Source organism: Peromyscus eremicus, chromosome 5 (assembly GCF_949786415.1).
Source record: "Peromyscus eremicus chromosome 5, PerEre_H2_v1, whole genome shotgun sequence".
Taxonomy (NCBI): Eukaryota; Metazoa; Chordata; class Mammalia; order Rodentia; family Cricetidae; genus Peromyscus; species Peromyscus eremicus.
The window spans coordinates 113,261,358-113,281,469 of NC_081420.1; the positions used below are offsets into that span (position 1 = coordinate 113,261,358).

The following is a 20,112-nucleotide window of genomic DNA, read 5'->3' on the forward strand; positions in this document are numbered from 1 at the left end:
GGCTGAGTGCTTAGTACAAAGCAAATATGGGAAATGTGAGCTGTGATCCACTCCAGTAAGTCAGTTAGGCCCCTGAAAAGATGCCCAGTGACCTGAAAAACAACTATCACATGAGGATAAACTGAGTAGTGACCATATATGCTTGAGGTTGGCCATATTTGTTTGAAGGTCACTTTGTACCCTGTGGCAACATGCTCTTCTATAAGAGGAGGCATTGTCTTTTTGGTCAGAATACCATCTTCATTATTCAGCAAGGCTTTCTTCTAAAAGCCTCAAATTATGGGCACACATCTATTATTTATAACCTCAGAACATCTTCCTGTAACTGCTGAAGTCAGATCCTACATTACAATTTTACATGCAGTTAGCTCAGGCACCCCCAATACACTTGGTGTAAGTATAGTCCCCACCTTCAAATTGCTAAGTGCCCCCTTCTCTACCTCAGTGGAAATCCCAGAGATGTGACATAAAGTGCCAGAGCCCAGGCTCTAAAGCTGAAAAGTTTAGTTTGGAGTCAGCTTTGCAATGTAATAAATGTCTGGGAATGAACAGCAATTTAATCAGTTTACTGAATTTTGAAATGCATAAAGCTTCTAGTTTGGTTTCTGGAAGAGAAGTATTTAATAAACATAGTCAACTTCCCATTGCTTCAGAAACAATCATTTCTCTGACTACCTCCTTACCTCTCCATGCTGATGTTGAGTTGGCCACTCAAGTTTATCAGGACTCACAACCAAGTCCTGACCTTCTCTTTGACCTCACTCTTATACCCCAGTGCCTCCACACTGGCTCACCCACCTTGGACCATCTCCCACCTTATTTTCTGGCTCCCTGGAATTTCCAGATGACTCGACCTCCAGAATGTGCCCTAAAGTGGAAACTTCTAACTTTTCAGATGCTATACACTGTTGAAGCTCACATCTTCACCCATTGGGATGACTGGAAGTCTCCTAAATGTTTTTCTTGCTTAATTCTATTCACCCAAGCACAACAAGGATGATTCATTACAAAGAGAAGGCAGACTAAGTCACACCTCTGCCAGTCTGCTGACAGATCCCAAATTAGTGAAAGCAAAGGCAACATCTCATTGTCCTATAAAGGTCCCATGATGTGAGCTTAAAAAGCCTCCAGCCCTCTCTGGGCTCAAGCTATTCCATTCTGAGGTCTGCCCTATTCCCTATCTACTCTTAACAGTTTGTGGCTGATGCTCTTTGTGCTCAGGACAGCAGCCTTCTCTTTCTCTAGACACACCTACTTCCTCACTAGTTCTTCCTGCTTCTTTAGGTATATTCTTAAACATCAGTTTTTCTGTGAGAACTCTCATTACCACCCTGTCTGCATATTAATCACCCACTCACATGGGAATCTCTTCTTCCTTTCTGTCATTTTTCCTACAGCACTAATCACTATCTAATACACTGCATGTTTGACTTATTAATTTATTGCCTGATACTACACCTACATATAAACTTCCAGGAGTGAATCTTGGGTCTTTACATTCTTACAACATTCCCAACTGTCAAAAAGCTATTTTGGCAACTAGAAGAATATATTATTGAATGAGAGGTTCAAGATTTTATCCATCACCTGTTCGCTACTTAGTTTTATATTGCAAACATTTGACATATATAACTTAAAAGAAGGAAAGAGTTACTTCGGTTCATTTTTAAAGGTTTTGGTTTGTGATCACTTAGTTCTCTTTGGATGAACCTATGGTGAGGCAGAAATTCATGGCAAAGTGGGCAGAGCAAGGCAGAACTCACTTCATGGTGGCCAGAAGTAGAGAAAGCTAAGAAGGGGCTGGGATGGGGTGAATCTTTCCAAACCATGCTCCCCGCAACTGAATTCTCTAACAAAGCCTTACCTTCTGTAGTCTCCAGCACCTCCCCAGACAGCACCAGCAGCTGGGGAGGACTTCAAGACACAAGCCTGTGGGAGACAATGTATACTTATGACAAATGCAGTGTCTTTTTCTATTGCTAAGGATTAATGGCCCTGAAAACCCTCCAGTGGCCAGTACAGGTCTGGGTGAGGTGCAGGCAATGTACATCTACAGGGAGGACCTGTTGTTGAGGAGAATCAGAAGCCAAGGGATTTGGGACATCTCCCAAAGGCAGAAGCTGAAGGGAGAGAATTGAGTCTTTGGTTGATTTTACCAACCAAATGAATGAACCAAATGGAATGAAGTTAACTAGAGAGAGATTCTATAGCATCAGCAAGGTTGATACGTCTGTGTTTGGTTTTAATACAAGAGCCACTGCAGACCTGGATAGCTAGCTGTCCTTACATAGACAAGAATGGACAAGGTCACTCAAATGCTTAAATGTAAATGAAGTCAAGTGCCACTGCCTCAATGAGATGGAAATTCTCCCCTTTAGACCAGAACATTCTACATTCTTGGGTGTGCCCTATGAAGATTTCTTCTCACTCAGAACCTTCCTTAGTTCCAGTTTAGAAGACAAAAAATGTAGGAAAACATTGACATATGAGGAAAAGAGGAGCTCATCTATTTTATTTTTACCTCTTTATTTCCTCAGGAAAAAAAATGGGAAGGAATCTTGGGGAAAATCTCACATTCTATACTCATGGCAAGTGATACACAAAGATGTAGTACAGTCTGGTCTATCTGGGAGCTCTCTGAAGGCAGGTGCCTTGTTTTGGGTTGTTTAGGAAAGTGGTTCTGAACCTGCAGGTCACAATCCCTTTGAAGTCACACACCCTTTCACAGGAGTCACAGATATCCTGTATATCTAATATTTATGAATTGTAACAGTAGCAAAACTACAGTTATGAAGTAGCAAAGAAAATAATTTATGATTGGGGTTCACCATAACATGAGGGACTATATTAAAGGGTTGCAGCATTAGGAAGGTTGAGAAGCACTGCTTTAGGCAACAGTGGCATCTAATATATTCTGTTGTATATCAAGGGACAAGTAATGCTGGAAAGAAACTAATAAAAGAACCAATAAACATAATAGAGCCCATTAACTCAGCTAGATTCAAGGGTATTCCTCAGTTCCTTTCTCTGTCCTGATCTTGACCAAGTCCTCTGTGCTCAGGCCCAGGATTCTCCAGTTCTAAGATCTCTAACTATCCCTGGGAGGTACAAGAGTTCCACTGCCTTTCTTCCCTTCTAGCACTCTTGGCCACAGTGCTTTGAGTAAGTAACATAGTAGCTGGAACATAGTAATTGTGAACTTTTAGCTACAGCTCTGCCATTAGTGGACTCCTGCTCCAGTGTATTTGCTGAGTTTCACTTCTTTAAGGTTGGCTCAGGGCTCCTGGTGTGGGTGGGTTATATTGTTGGGAGGGTGAGATGGAAGATAGTATAGCACAGGTTTGTCAGTGAGGCAAGTAAAAGGGAGGGGCAGAAAGTAAGACTGTGAAGACCAGGTCCAAGCCAGTCTCCATGCAATACTCCAGTGGATTCCCCCTTTTCTGTCAGTTAATTTAGGACAAGCACAATTCAGCAATGGCATCTGGCCATAGGCAACATGAGTCTCTTCAACTCAGACTGTCCACAGAGATAGCTGATGCCTGGCTCTCTATATAGACAGAGTCAAAGATGTGGAAGCCCTAAGTTTTCTCTTCCAAAAGATGAATATGGAACAAATGTGGAACACAAGCATTCCCCCTATCCAATAACACAGCACAGCTACCATTTCCCTGAAAGGCTCTCTAGCTGACTTCTCTTCTTCCCTCCAGGACAGATGACAACTCTCATTGTCCCTTTATTACTCACTATCTTATTTCCAGCGCTAGGCATACTGCCTGGCACCCAGTAGGGATGCAATAATGCCTGCCGAATAAATGCACCATTAAACACTGAACATCAACATAAAAGCACAGATCAAATCGCACACAATTAAAGAGAAACTGTCCCCAGATGAGTTCAATGTGGCTTTGAAAGGAAGAACAAACAAAAATGACAGTAGAATTAGAAAAAAACAACAGACAGGAGGAGCCAAGGTGCACACCTTTTCTGAGTCTTGAGAAAAACCCTGTACCCATGCAAGCTTATTCACGAAGTAAAAAGAAGGAAAGACACACTTGTTTTCTGCTTTCCTAGTTCGGTCAAAGGATCTCTTCCTTAGTGTCATTATTGACCCAAATAAATATGGAAGCATCCCAGAGGTTACTATGTCATCCTCATGCTTTGCTAAGAACTTTGTTCAATTAGTAGAAAACTATGAAGCCCCCAGAAGGGGCAGGCAATGAACAGGGTAGAGAAGGAATTTACTCTTTGTCATGAAAGTAAAGTGAAACCAATAAGAATATCCCATGATTAACGAGAATACTGTGATTTAAAGTCAGAGTGCTATTTCACACTCCAAACAGTCAAGGGAAGAGGCAGAGAGATTTTAAACAGAGAAGACAGAGTGCAACTCAAAAATAAATAGAGCTAAGAAATAAAGACAAAAGTAGTAGCCTCACTAACCAAATGTCTCTCCCATTTGAATTTGGCCATGGTGTGGAAGAACTTTAAAAACCATGTAATATTCAGGAAGATGTTTGGGCAGGTGCTATTAGAATAGTCTAACATCTGTGCTAATGTGATATTTCTCTCATGTATACATACTCAAATACATATATCAGGCTCATGACTTGACCTTAGATGGTCTTGTATCCTTTAAAGTAATGATGACAGCTCAACAATATATAAGAAGAATGTCTGGTGAAATGACTCAGTGGGTAAGAGCACCTGCTCTGTAAGAAAGAGGACTTAAGTTTTAATACTCAGCACCCACTTAAAAAGCCAGGCATAAATGCACATGCCTGTAATTCCAGCACTGAGGGGCAGAGAGATGTTGAGAGCTCACTGGCCAGATACCCTAACAGAAAAGCAAGCTTCAGGTTCAAAAAGGGACCCTTTCTTAAGGCAATAAAGTGGAAAAAGATACAAAACACCTGATGTCTTGCTGTGAACTCCATGTGTACAAGCATAGGTGTGTCTATCTGCACATTCATATGTACCTCATACATTTATGAAAATAATAAGAAACTAACCAGACTAGAAGAGCAATGTTATAAATATAGTCTTACATAATTCTTAAAATAACAATCCATGGTACTAGTGACAGCAAAAGCCACAGAACATTTCAAACACTCGAAAATCAATATCCTTCACTACTGCCTCCCAGGCTTTCTCAGCAATCAAGGCATCATTTATTAAACAAAAGAGAGAGAAAGAAGAAGGAAGAGGAGAAGGAAGAAGAAGAAAGAAGGAGGAGGAGAAAGAAAAAGAAGGAAGAAAGAAGAAGGAAGGAGGAGGATAAGAGGAAGAAGAAGAAAGAGGAGGAGAAGGAGGAGAAGGAGGAGGAGGAGGAGGAAGAGGAGGAGGAGGAAGAGGAGGAGGAAGAGGAGGAGGAAGAGGAAGAGGAAGAGGAAGAGGAGGAGGAAGAGGAGGAGGAGGAAGAGGAGGAGGAGGAAGAGGAGGAGGAAGAGGAGGAGGAGGAGGAAGAGGAGGAGGAGGAGGAAGAGGAGGAGGAGGAGGTTAAAATGCACATCTCCATGTAAGTATATCAACACTTGGGAACTGGAATAGGAGGATCAAGTGGGGAGGGTAAAAGGGAATGAGGAAGAGAATACAGAAAGATACAGTAAAAATCAAAGGACATTTGAAGGGTACTATGGAAATCCCAAACAGAAGAAGCTTCCTAAAATTCATGAAGCCAAAGAAAGGGGAAGACAGAGCCCTAACTGGCCATATCTTCTCACCAAATAAAGAGTCCAGTACCAGGAATGGGTTACATCTAACTGTGTTACTGGTTAAAGGGGCCCCATGGGTACGCACACACAACCCAGGCATTGGCAAGACTATAGGTTGCTCTTCATAAACTGAAAACTAGACCCTACTGAACACTTACACAACTCATTGAACATGGAGAAGCTGAGCTAGTGTCTACATAGAGCCTTCACCCCCGTGGACAAGTGTCTTTGGTGCAGTAAGGTATACTGCACACTATCTAATAAGAACTATATAAACACCTACACAGCTACAATGGTGTCCTGCCTTCAAATAATGTTAGTACAAAGCTTGTGGGAATAATCAATCTAATCTATATCTGATTTGACTTAAGGACCACTCCATGAGATAGAACCCATACCTGATGCTGCTTGGGTGACCAAGAGCCTGAGACTAGATAGCCCAGGGACTGAGGGTAAAATCAAATACTAATGTTCTTCTAAAAGAACATAACAACAAAATGACTCATAATGACATTCTGCTATACTCATAGATCAGTATCTTACTCGGCTATCATCAGAGAAACTTCCCCTTGCAGCAGATGGGAACAAATAGAGACCCACAGCAAGACAATACACAAGAGAGTGAGAGACCTTAGAACTCTTAGCCCTAAATGGGATGTCACTATCAAATCCATCCCATCAGGGTTCAGAGAACCCTGCAGAAAAGGAGGGGGAAAGAATGTAAGAACCAGAAGGGAGAGAGGGAGGGAGGGAGGGAGGGAGGGAGGGAGGGAGGGAGGAAGGAACGGTGGGAGGACACCAAGGAAACAAGGTCCTCTAAATCAACAGAATGGACTGGCCATGAACTCACAGAGACTGAGGCAGCATGCACATAGCCTGCACAGGGTCTGCAACAGATAGAGTCCTTGAGCTAAAAGGTGAAGTGGGCACATGCCCCATCCCATCCCTAAGCCAGCTGCTATCTCCAAGTGATAAACACTTGTAAATGAAAATTTTGTTTTCTCCAAGGGAGTTTCACTGGGGAAACAAGCTACTTTTAAGGGTAGGCCTCATGGCACTAGAGGGCCAACAGAATACTCAATGTAGGTTTCTTTTCTCAAAATGTTGTATCAGGGCTGTTATTTATTTGTTTGTTTGTTTTTTACTTATTTTTTAATTTTATTTATTATGGCTTCCAGTTTTGTGTTTTTATGGAATTCCTGAGTGTGTGAACAATTGAGTCTCTGCATCTCTATCTGTTTCTTGAACATTTTCTTGTGCTCTTTTCCTTCTGTATGTTTGTATTATCCTATTCCAATATGTTGTTTTATCTTATTGTATTATATTTTGTTTATTATTATCCCTTAGAAGTTTGTTTGCTTTCTAATACAGATGGTAAGGGGGGGGGGAATCTGGATGAAAGGACAGTTGGGAAGGAACTGGTAGTAGACAGAGGGGAAACTGTAATCAGGATATATTATATATTTGAGGAAAAAATTAAAAAAAATAATTTTTTCTATAAAAGGAAAATAAAATTTTAAAATATACACAGTAAAAAGGTATATCAACACTGGATCATCTATACATAAAAATATAGATAGCTAATTATTTGCTAACTACAAAGTATTCTAAACTGGGTTTTCCTCTGAACATATATCCAATCTCTTCAATTCCTAAAGAAATGCAAAATTCAGTTTTACTTTAACTAGTTTAAAATGACAGTAGAGTTGACTTTCATGTTTGTGATTTCTTATTGGTGTTATCCTTAAGCTCATATCCACGGCATGGCTCAGTGGTAGCATGCTTGCCTGGCATATACACCGCCCTAAGTTCAATCTCCAGGACCACATTAAAAACAAACAAACAAACAAACAAACACTGTCTGAGAAGATGGCTGAGTGAATTAATCTGCTTGACTTCCAAGCCTGGACACCTGAGTTCAACCCCTGCCATTAAAAGTGGAAGGAGAGAAGTGATGCTCAAAATTTGTACTGACCTCCACCTGTACACTATGACATGTGCATCTGTGGACACACACACACACATACACACACAGGCAATAAATAAAATACCTTTAAAAAATCAGCGTGGTTGTCTTGTTAACTCCTACCTTTGAACTTATGGAACACGGCCCATAGCTCTGCAATGTCAGTTGCAAAGGTAATGTCAGTGTCTAGGACAATGACTCTCTCCAGGTTGGCAGGTAGAGTCTTGGTCAGAACCAGCTTCATCAGGCCATAAATCCCAGAGTAATGTTTGTTGGGGATCCAGGACACTTCAGACTGGACAGGACAGAATAGAGAGAAAGAGATTTGGGAGGGGGAGGGGGGGAGAGAGAGAGAGAGAAAGAGAGAGAGAGAGAGAGAAAGAGAGAGAGAGAGAGAGAGAGTGTTGGTAAAATAAGAAAAAGGAAAAAAAATCACCACATGGATTCTTTGCTTAAACATTATAAACCATGCTGAGACAGAAATAAAACCTAATTTTACAAACTTGTTAAATAAATAAATGAATTTTCTTTAAAGATCTGTTCATTTTGTTTTGCTATATCAAGTTTTTCTGGGAATAAAAATGTATTTGAATCAAGACAGGCCTAAAAATATTAGTTGTGAAGTAATTATTAAATGCGAATTCTATGCTGAGATTTTGAAAACAGACTTTTTTATTATTAGAGAAATTATATGGTCGACTGAAGAAAATAAGTATGTGAAAACAAAACAACAACAGAAAACCAACCAAACAACAAAATCCCCTATCACCTCATTGTTCATAGGTAGAATTATTACTTTAATTCATTAAACTTATGTGCCATTAAAGATCACTAAACCTCATGGTATTTTTGATGCTTATGCTTATGTCTACTTTAAAGTTATAATGAGATCAGTTGGTACCGGTGGCTCCTTTTCATCCTCATGGAAATGAGGGCCCTGTCACAATCTGTATAATGCTGGTCATCTAAAAGTAATGGAGAATACAGAGTTACATGAAAAACCTCAGGGCTGCAGTGCTCAGATGACAGGAATACCAGTGTCTCCTAAGTGAGTGGCGTCAGCTGCAAGCACACACTTTCATAGTACTTGCTATCAAAACGCTGAGGCCCATACACAGCTTCAGTGTCATTTGTGAAGACTATTGTGAGAAGAAAGGCATGGGGCATGTATGTGGATGGATTCCATGGTATCCCCATTTTATTTTCAAAAGGTTAACACTTAGTATACACCTAATCAAGTTGGAGCTACCACCTCAGAATTCCAAACAATAATCATCTCTTTTGTCCTTATAAGTTCATTTAGAATTTAAGAAAGTAAGTAAGAGCTGGATGTGGGTGGCTCTCATATATAATCATAGAACCTGGGAGGCAACGACATGAGAACTGTTGATAGATCAAAGCCAGTCTGGGCTACAAAGTGAGAGCCTTATCTCATTGCTGCCCTATTCACAATAGCTATGAAACTGAAACAACCTAAATGCCCTTCATTTGACAGATGGTTAGTGAAAATGTGGTACATATAAAGAAAATAAAATTATAAAATATAAAGGTAAATGGATGGAACTAGGAAAACATATACTAGATAAGTAACCCAAACCCAGAAAAACAAATGTCGCATGTTCTTTGACACCTGAGGCTCCTAGCTCCAAGTCTTCAAAGGTGACTATATAACTTGGAACAACTGTAGAAATCAGGAAAGTAAAAAGAGACAAGTAGTGGAAGGTGAGAGAGGGGAATAGCAAGGCATAGCCATAGTGTTGACTGGGGGCAGAAATTATACCTTGGTCAGAGTAAAGCATTATACCTTACTGATCACGGCAAAATGCAAAGTTGGGTCAGATGAATGGAAAGCAGTAAAGGAGAACAGTGACCATCCAACCCCAACCCTACTCTAGAGCAGGCATGATGTAAACCTGTAGTTAGAATCTGCTGGAGGAAGGGCTGGGAAGATAGCTCACTGAGTAAGGTATTTGCTGAGCAGTCATCATGAGGACCTGGGTTTCCATCATAATAACCCACATAAAAGGCACACATCTCTAATTCCAGTGCTGGGAAGAGGGAACCACAGAGATAAATGGATCACTGGACCTCACGGACCAGCCTGCCTAATAAGGTTCCCAGTACAGATAGCGCATTCTTCAACAAGTAAGGTGGAGAGGAATTGAGGAAGACACCTCACATCAACTTCTGGCTTCCAAATGCATGCACACACATGTTCACAACCACACACCCAAACCAAGAATCTGCCAAAGGACGGTCCTAGTTTTGTTTTGTTTTGTATTTTTCCTACGTTTGGATCATCATAAACTACTTCATCCTTCCCTGAGAGTAGCCATCATCTTACAATCTAAGACCTCGTCAAGCAATTCCCTCCAATGTACTTTATAAAACTCTTTCTCATGTAAGTCCGGGCCTTTGGAACTCAGCTCCACTTCTTTCCTCCCCAGAGAATCTTCCTGAACTGAAGCCTGGAAATCACAACTCCATGCTGCATAGCTGTGCTGCTTAATCAGACCTTTGATTAACTTATCCATTTATTTTGGTAACCATCAAAGCAGGAGAGCTTGGCAAAGACTAAGAGCCACAGTGTTGGGTTAAGCCATTTAATTAGATTGCCCTGACTCTGAGTTTTATTTTTAACACAGATGTGAGACACTTGGATGCACTGCAAAACTATGAAACTACAGGAATAAATTAATCTCCACATGAACCCAGTCTTGAATGTCACCCCAAGTCTCCAACTTAATACATAATCAATTAAGTCCACATGTTCAATTAAATGTAAAAGAGGCATGTGAATGAGTTTCTATTTAGGAAGAAAACCTCAGGAAAGGATAGAAAATGAAAGAATCGTTGGGGGAAAGAATGTGAGGAAGGGAAAGCAAATACATTTATTATAATTAGCTCATCCCAGGACCTTCATGGCTTCTACTGCTCACCTCATCTTCCTTTTCTTTGTACTTTTCCTTCTTTGAAAGCCCCTATCACATAAGGAGGCACCTCCTCTCTGCCTCAGGCTGAACTGGAGCTCCTGACGAGAGCTATCCCATTCTCCCATGCATAGCATAATAACTCATTGTGTTTCATTTTCCATGTCTGTCTCTTGCATTTGACTGAAACTCCCTGAGGCTGGGAAAATGTCCTTTTCACTCTGGTAGTAATTCACATGGTCAATGCTCAAGAATAGCTTGATGAATGTACAGAATCTTAGTTTTGCCTGTGTCTGTGATCAAACTCTACCTTCAACATCTACTTTCACTTAGAGCACAGATGCCAACTGGAAAGTATAAGGCTTCTAGGGTAGAGTACCAAATACAATAGCACATTCTATGTGGAGGAGATTCTGTGATGAGGGTCACCTGTGTGACTTTTCTAGACTGTCTTTTAGGACATTCACAAGGTGTTGATTTTCCTCCTCCCCAGCAACAAGCTCTGATACAACAGGGTCCTTAAGTCATGGAGTCCATGGTGAAAAGAATATGCTGGGTAAAGGAAGAAAGTTGAGCCTATGTAACCACTCACCTCAAAATATCCAATAGAAGCAAAGTAACCATTGGAATCTTTCCTCACAGTAGTTAATATGCCAAAGGGTCCACATGATTAAAAAGATAATAAAGATGAAGTCAGCCTCATTGTAATGGACAGAATAGTATTCCTGTGGTGACTGTTATTAATCCTAAGCAGCATGGCTGAGGCTTTAATTACCAACAGTGTAATTGCACCCAATATTACAATATACTACACATACATAAAGGAGCAGGAGTGATCAGAGTTTACAAGCTCCTTCTCAAGTGGGGGATGAGGACACTGACAGTTTGAAACTCACCTTGCTGACGTTCTGACATAATGTTATTCTTTGGGAACTAAATGGAGTTTCCACAAAGCTCTGGAGGTGACTCTTGAGTATACTGAACATTTGGAAACCCTGTAAAACTGACCTAGAAAACCTGACCAGTGTAGTGATGTGAGCATGGGGACACTGCTGATTCATCTCCAAAAGTGACTAATTCCAACCTAAGGAATGAAGGACAGTGGTGTGCCAGCATGATGCCAAGTTTCTGGACATGGATAGATAATACAGAGGCAAGTGGGGAGACTGGTTTAGGCAGGAACGGATGCCCACTTCTCATTTGGAAATGCTGATTATCAATAGCCCCTAGAATACTGCAGTAATGACAACAGGACAAAATGCATCATCATTTACCGAGTGTTAGGCATTTTTGGGGAGAGCTTGTAAATTTATTAAACCCCTCCTAAAAGTCTTCCATCTGGTTGTAATTAACCACAGTACACAAAGCCTAAGCTAAGAGCTTTCTTGTCCCTTCTCTTTGCAGCCTTCCTATAATTCTTGGTTCTGATAAAGTCAGACTAGAACTTTCTTTCCATATAAACACAGCTTAATTCACCAGCAAGCCATGAGTATGTGCACTTGTGTGCATGTGCATGTTTGAATGTGGAGAGAGCAGGACAACTTCAGGTATCATCTTCAAGAATGTCTTCCATGCCTTTTGAGCCAATGTCTCTCTTTGGCTTGGCGCTTGCCAATTAGGCTAGGCTAACTGACCAAAGATCCCCTGCCTCTCCCTCTGCCCAGATTACAAGCATACACCACTATGCCTAGTGTTTCTAGCATGGCTCTGGAGATCACATCAGGTCTTTCTGCTTAAAAGCCAAGTACTTAAAAGGCAGAATCCCATCCAGGAAGACATTAATTTTAAAAATTGCATTAATTTATTTAGTGTGTGAATGAGTATGTGTGTATACACCATAGTGTACATGTAGACTTAAGAGGGTAACTTATGGGAATTTCTTTTCTATTCTACAATGTGGATCTCAAGGATCAAATTAAGGTCATTAGGATTATGCAGCAAATGTTTTTACCTACTGAGCCATTTAGTTAGTCCAGGAAACATTTTTTTTTCTTTAAAGGGCAATTAGGTATCAAGATTTTAGAGTTAGACACTTCTGGGTTTTTTTTTTTTTTTTTTTTTTTTGGTTTTTCAAGACAGGGTTTCTCTGTGTAGTTTTGCGCCTTTCCTGGAACTCACTTTGTAGACCAGGCTGGCCTCGAACTCACAGAGATCCACCTGGCTCTGTCTCCCAAGTGCTGGGATTAAAGGCGTGCGCCACCACCGCCCGGCTCATTTCTGGCTTTTAAGTCTCCCTGGGCCTTAATTTTCTCATCTGTAAATTAAAATACTCCCTTATTCCTAAGGAGTAACAGTATTTATAGTCTGTAAGCTTTCTCTCATCACTATGGAAATATTTACTCTTGAAAAAATAGGTTCCTTACCCATATGAGCATTTTCTGTAAATTAAAAATCACATTGACCCTCAAACAAAGAATGGACAAAGAAAATGTGGTAAATTTACACAAGGGAGCATTACTCAGCTATTAGAAAAAAAAATGACATCATGAAATTTTCAGGCAAGTGGATGAAACTAGAAAAAAAGCATCCCAACCACGGCAACCCAGACCCAGACAGGCAAGTATGATATGTACTCACTTGTAACTTGATATTAACTGTTAAGAAAAGGATAATCATGATACAATCCACAGATCCAGAGAAATTAGATAAAGGGGTGGGGGTGGGGGCACATGGATATCCCTGGGAAAGGGGAATAGAATAGATTTTGTGGGTGGACTGAGGGCAGGTGGGGATTGGAACAGTAGGGATCAGGTTGAGAGGGAGGGACAGAGGGAAACATTACAGGGAGAGACACTAGAATAGGTTGATATTTAGGGGGCAATGTGGAAACCTAGTGCAGTGGAAACTTTCAGACCTATGAGTGTGAGCTGAGTGCAGACTCCTGGTTATGGATGATATGGAGTCAGAACCAGCCATCTTCGGTAGCCAGGCTGGGCTCCCACTGGTGGCAATAGGACACCAACCAAGAAAAAAAAATAATACCTACAAACTGTCCTGTCTGCAAGATGCACTAGGGAAGTGGTGGGTGGTTCAGAGCTTGTGGGAATGGCCAATCAATGATTGGTCTAACTTGGGGCCCAAGCCACTACTGGGAGGACATGCCCTACAGTCAGATGAAGAAGTTGGATGGCTGAGGAACCTAGGGTAGAAGCAAACACAACAACAACAAAAAAAAAAAAAGAAAGAAAGAAGAAAGAAACAAGAGAAAAAGAAAAGAAAGAAAGGAAAACAGGAAAGAAAGGAGGAAAGAAAAAAGAAAAAGAAAGAAAAAGAAAGAAAGAGGAAAAAAGTCAATGAAATTAATCCTAATGATATTCTGCTATACTCATAGATCAGTGCCTAACACAATCATTACAAGAGAGGCTTCTTCCAGTGCCTAATGGGAGCAGATACAGACACCACAGACACTAGGCAGAGCTCGGTTACATGCCCCACCCCCAGCAGAAGAACTGGAAGAATAATTATAGGAGCCAGAGGGAAGAAAGCCAGAAAACACAACCTATAGAATCAACTAAGCAGGGCTCATAGGGGCTCACAACAGAGACTAAAATGGTAACCACAGAGCCTGCATTGATCTGCACTAAGCCCTATGCATACATGCTGTGGTTGTTTAGCTTGGGGTTTTTATTGGACTCCTAGAAGTGGGAAGGGGGGGTGTCTCTGACTCTTTTGCCTGCTCATGGGACCCTTTTCCTCCCACAGGGTTTGATATGAAGGTTTTGTGGACAGTGTTACTGCATCTTGTTATGCTGTGTTCGGTTGATATTACTGGGAGGCTTGCTCTTCTCTGAAGAGAAACAGAGGAGTAATGGATCTGGGGGAGAAGTGAGGTAAGGGGACTGGGAGGAGAGGAGGAGAGGAGAGGCTGTGGTTGGGATATATTGTATGAGAGAAGAATTAAGAAAAATAAAAAAAAATTACCTTGACACATTTTTTTAACAATTAAAAGTCATTGTAGTGAGGAATGTTTGAAAAGTCATTCATGTTGTGGGTGGTTGTTCTGGCAACCACACTGCACGTGTAAAACAGTTTGAAGAGGAATGAGGGGCATGCAGACATAGGGTAGGCACTCCTGGAGAGGCTGGAGAGGAGGGTCATGACATGAGCACCAGCTTGGGAGTCCTCTGAGATGAATTCATCTTCTTAGACTCATCTCCTGACTCACAAAACAGGGAAAACTAAGGGATAGACATGCTGCACCAGGTTCAAAGAAACATCAGATCAGGAAGAACCAAAGTGCTCAGCAGAATGTGTGCCACAGGTATAGGCCAAGGATGAACTTTTAAAATAGCTACCAACATAGTCTGCAGAGTAGCTGGCCTTGAGTCCAGTCATAGCTAACTAGATGGTCTCTTTGGGGAAGTGGCTAGAACTTTATGTACATCAGTTTATTTCAACTATTAGATGATGAGAATGCTTACAGTACACCGTGTCTCCAGAGTATGAATATTCTCTGGGTACTTCCCTTCCTCCTAACCACAATGAGAGCAACAGAAGGGGCAAGACCCATATTTTCCAAATAGCTATCTGTATGTATGGGTGTTTATCTTTGCCATTAAAAAGGAACTTTAGGAAGCTAGGTAAATGGCTTAGTCTAAGAGCTATACATATAAGTACATATGAGGGCCTGAGTTTAATTGCCGAGGACCCTTGTAAAAAAGCCTGATATGATGACACACATCATGAGGCAGAGGCAAGATTCCCTGAGGCTTAGTCAGCTCCAAGGTCAATGGGAGACTCTCTCAAAAAGTAAGGTGGAAAGGGACTGCGGAAGACCTTCAAAGTAGACTTCTGCCCTTCCCTGACACATGCACATATACACACAAGCATTTTGGGAACACCTAATGAGTCCGTGGTGCTAAGGAGGAGCCAGAGGTCAAGATCAGTGGTCTAGAAACATTCATACCCACAGTGCATAGTGTCACATCATGAGACACACCCACCAGAAGAAGCAACAGCTATTTATCATCTCACATGATTTTTGCATGCCAGAATTTGGTAACATATTTGCCATATGGACTCCTTGTGAAGCTATGCATAAGAAGGCAGAGGAATCTCTAGTCATCAGTCTGATTTTGGACTGAAAGATCTGATCTTGTCACACAGTGATCTATCTTGTCATACATACAGTGTGCTCCCCTCACACTAGATGCTAACAGAAAGACTTTGTTCCTCAGCACATGGGTGAATGCAGAGGCTGCACAAGTGTCAACATGGCAGCTGGCTTTCCCAGAGTGAAGAGTCCAAGAGAGAAGAAGGAAGCCAGCATGTCTGCTGGAGTAGCAGGCCTCAGAAACAGCATGGTGCTATTTCTTCATTCTCTCTCCAGCCACAAAGGTACTGTGTGGAAAGGGACTGGACAAGGGTATGGATACTACATACTAGAGAATTTACTAGAAGCCACATTGGAAATAAGCTCCCACATCTGTAATTACAGAATACAATAAACTGCACTGGCATAAGTGTTAAGTGTGTGCACAGCAACCATCTGGTGGAAAGACAATTAAAAGGGAGGGACAGGAAAGGGGGACACAATCAGATGGAAATGTCTGGAGGAGATGAACTTTCAGTTTGGTCTGCAAAAATGAGTTACAAGTGGAGTTTCTCAAATAGCTGAAGGAAAAAAAATAGAAGAGGTGCCATTAGTGAAGGCCCAGAAATATAATCAGATAGCCAAGCTATAGCACACACATGATCCACACCTGACTCTATGTGTTTATGTAAAATAACTAGTCTGACACCTTTCTAATATTTATGATTATTGTATGTGTACATATATGTGAATGTGTATCATAGTGTGCATATGAATGCCAAAGGAGAACTTGTGAAGGCAATTTTCGGTCCCTCTTTATGTGCCTTGGTCTGTTAAATCAGCCATAGCCCAGGTCTGCTTAGGGGTTGGAAGTGATAGAGGGGCATGTGGAAAGGGCAAAGGTTGAAAAGTATGTATGCTCTACTAAAGAGTATGGGGCAATGCCTTAGAGTGGGAAAATAAAAGGGTTTTTACTAGCAAATTAGTCCAATCTCATCTGTGCTTTAGGAATGCATGATTTACAGAGGTTAAAGTAGCAGAAGGCAACTGCAGAGCATCAGAAGGACCATGACGGATTATTTATCTGGAGGAAGTATACCAAAAATTCAGATTCCTGGGATCATCCTAGATTCATTAGGTATGGGGTAGGGCTCAAGGGTCTGGAGTTTTCTGTCAGCATTTGCAGGCCATTCTAAACTCCAAAGATTATAATGTGAGTAACATTAAACAATGGACACTCAAAGAAAGCACTTTTCTATGTCTTCTTGGCTGATCTGCTCACAGTGGCTCCCAATTAGCTCAGTGCCCAGAACAGATCATAGACAGCTCTGCGCCACAGTGTCCATGGAAAGCTGGTAACTGTCTGGAAGTACAGTGAGAGATCTTTGTAGAAATTAGTAAAAGACTGTGTTGAGACAAGCTTGGAAGTTGTTCCCACATCTCTTGTGACATTTGAAACTTAGAAATCCTATTTCGATGTAAGGAGCCAAAGATTTGGTGAGGTTCTTAAAAACTGACACCAATGGCAATGCTGAATTTTATAGCTCACACCTCCCAACATCAGAATCTTAGAAAGAAACTATGCAGAACCTCAAAGCTGGTCTTTATAGGTAATAAAGCATCAAGGGAGACTTAATTTAATGTGTAATCACAGCCTAACATAAGACTTTCTGGATTCCACTTAAAAAGCCACAGAAACCTATTAGCAAACCACCTCCTGTGAATATAAGTCACCCTGGAAGGACAGAGACTCAGTGAGCCAAGAGAAACACGATCCTAGACCTACTTCCAGGAGGAGATTGTCCCTCCTGTCTGTGCAGGGTCCCTTCCTTTCATCACATCACAGTCTCAGAAGCATCTTCTGTTTATATCTGGGGAGCTGAGAGGATTGGCCACTGAAGCATTCACTGACTGCTTGCACACGCTTCAGCACTTCACACTGTGAAACGTAGCTCGGCTCAGCACCCAGAGTTCTGATTTGTGAACTAGACTGTTGCAGCCATTTGATTTCCTGAAACACTGCTGCCTTCTCAATTAATAGATTTTTCAATGCACTGAGGAAAAAATTGCATTAGCTCCTGCATTGTGTGAATTTAATATTTTTAGAAGTTGCAGTTCTTAGTACAGTGCCTGTGTGCATTTATAGATGTATACTTAAAACAGGGCTGAACAAAGAGAGAGCACTCTGCAAATGGTTTCAAAGTGAAACAATGCAGCAACATAAACAATGCTGGCTCAAAGGACTAGGGTAGCTCAGCTGGTAGAGTACTTGCCTAGCACCCAAGAAGCTCTAGGCTTGATACCCATCCAGCTCCACACCTACCAGATGTGTACAGTGGTACATTCCTGCAATATCGGCATTGGGGAAGTGGAGGCAGGAAGACCCAAAGTTCAAGGAAATCCTCAGTCATACAATGAGTGTGAGGCCAGCCTGGGCTACAAGAGTCCCTGCCTCAAAAAACAAACAAACGTCCAAAGAAATAAATCCACTGCTTACTGAGTACCTTCCCTATCATTGGGTTATGGATTGTCGAACTAGATTCATTCATGCATTCAACCAATATTCAAGTGACTTTTAAGTTTGAGGCTCTGGGATTCTGCTTTAAGAGAGAAGTGACAGTTCCAGGAGACCTAAGAGTATTTCAGGAGATGATGGCTCACCTGGAGTGGGTATGGGGCTTCTAAGACATATTCCTAGTTCTAACTCAAAGGCACACAGTCTTTGACCAGTCTATATCAGAGCTTGTTTTAACTCTAAGACAGTAGGTGCCTGTGTGGAAAGACCAGGCATGACATGTGATCGTGAGACAAGAGTATAGCCAACAGAGAAAATACACTGGTTAAATTGCCCGCCCCACTGTGAACTTCATCTTGTACCTATATTCAATTTTCTAAAATACAGCTGCCTACTGAACAAATAAATTGTGTATTACTATGTGTGTGATTATGTGTACTTCTGGTACACACACATACACACATTTTAAAAATTATACTTAACTCTTACTATGAATGAAGGTAATAGTCCTGTAATAAATGTAATGAAAAAGGAAAATAAGGCCTTTGTTTCTCAATGCACCCTATCACACACATTCTTAACAAGAGCACACTATGTTTTGTATGGAGGTAGAAAAAAAAATCAGTCATTTTAATGGTTTGATACTAAAATCTTATGGCAGAAGTTAGTGGTCAAATTAGTGGGAAAACAAACTCCTTGTCAGAGATGAAATCATTTCAAAAAGAAGCTGAGAACTGATCTCTGTTAGATGACACCACACCAACTTAGCCTCAGACAGGGAGGTGAGGGGATGTAAACACACCAAAGTCATAGCACAGGATGACACAGTACTGCTTGCCATTTTGTATTTAATCACAAGGAAGTTTCACAAGAACATGCCTTTCTCTGTCCTGCGCTTCATCTGGTGAGTCTGTCTCTTATTCTCAGCCCAACTCTGCTTGTTTTGTTGTCCCTCAACTCACTTCCAAAGGACTCCATCTAAAGGGCAGCCAGGTAGGTTAACTCTAGACACACGGGAGGATTACGGGAGAAGAACCCTAAGTGCCACTTGGTTAATTTATGGTTGGTTTAAAATTGTTTTCTTTCACAAGACATGGAAAACAAAACTCTCTCATGTTGTAAAAAGATTGACAGTCTGAATCTCTTCTGGCTAACTGCCAAAATGACCTCATTCACTGGCCGTGAATGAAAAGAGGATATCTTCACTCTACTAATGCAAGACATCCAATGAACATTAACCAAAAGACTTATTATAATTTCACACATTTTAATTGTGATATTGAAGCCTTGTTCCAGGCTACTTAGACTGTGGTTATATTGACATTCACCCTCCATTACAGGCCCTTACCATTTGTATGATGGTTGTCAAGGAAACCAGGTATTGAGGATAGCTAGCTGTCTAGGTGGAGAATTTACCATCCATGAGAATGCAGAAGGGAAAAAAAACATCATCCTTCGATATCACAATAATAGAACAGAGCTGGAGCGTACCCCAGGGTTGGAGCACTTGGCTAGAACACACAAGGTTCTCGATCCCCTCCCTAGCACAAAAAAGAAAAAAAAAAAAAGGAGAATAGACATGGTACACAGAACAAAATAATTCCATTGTTCCTTCACTTCACTTCAATTTGAGGATTTGACTGATAAAATAAAAAAATTTAATTAAATCAAATTCCTAATGACCTGATTCTATGGGCCATGAGATGGCCTCATGATTAAGGTACTTGCTGCCAAGGCTGAAGCCCTAAATTCATTCCTCTAGACTCACATAATAAGAAGGAGAGAACCAATTCAATTCCCCGTTTTTCCTCTGACCTCCACATCTGTACCATGGCAAGGGTGCACCTGCCCACACTGACACTGACAGACAAATAAAAAATGAAAATGTAAAAAGAGCTCACTTAATTCTTTAAGTGATTATCTATCTAAACATTCATTGCTGCTCAATTTTGTATAAC

General features: G+C 41.1%; 1 protein-coding gene across 3 annotated transcripts in view; it reads right to left on the bottom strand.

Annotated features, from left to right (window-relative positions):
• Positions 1-20,112, bottom strand: part of Large1 (LARGE xylosyl- and glucuronyltransferase 1) — a 535,843-nt gene that overhangs the window by 214,039 nt on the left and 301,692 nt on the right. For all 3 annotated transcript variants that reach the window (XM_059264258.1, XM_059264259.1, XM_059264260.1), the window contains exon 6: positions 7,801-7,972. In XM_059264258.1, the coding sequence (XP_059120241.1) occupies positions 7,801-7,972 (172 nt within the window). The remainder of the gene's footprint in view (positions 1-7,800; positions 7,973-20,112) is intronic.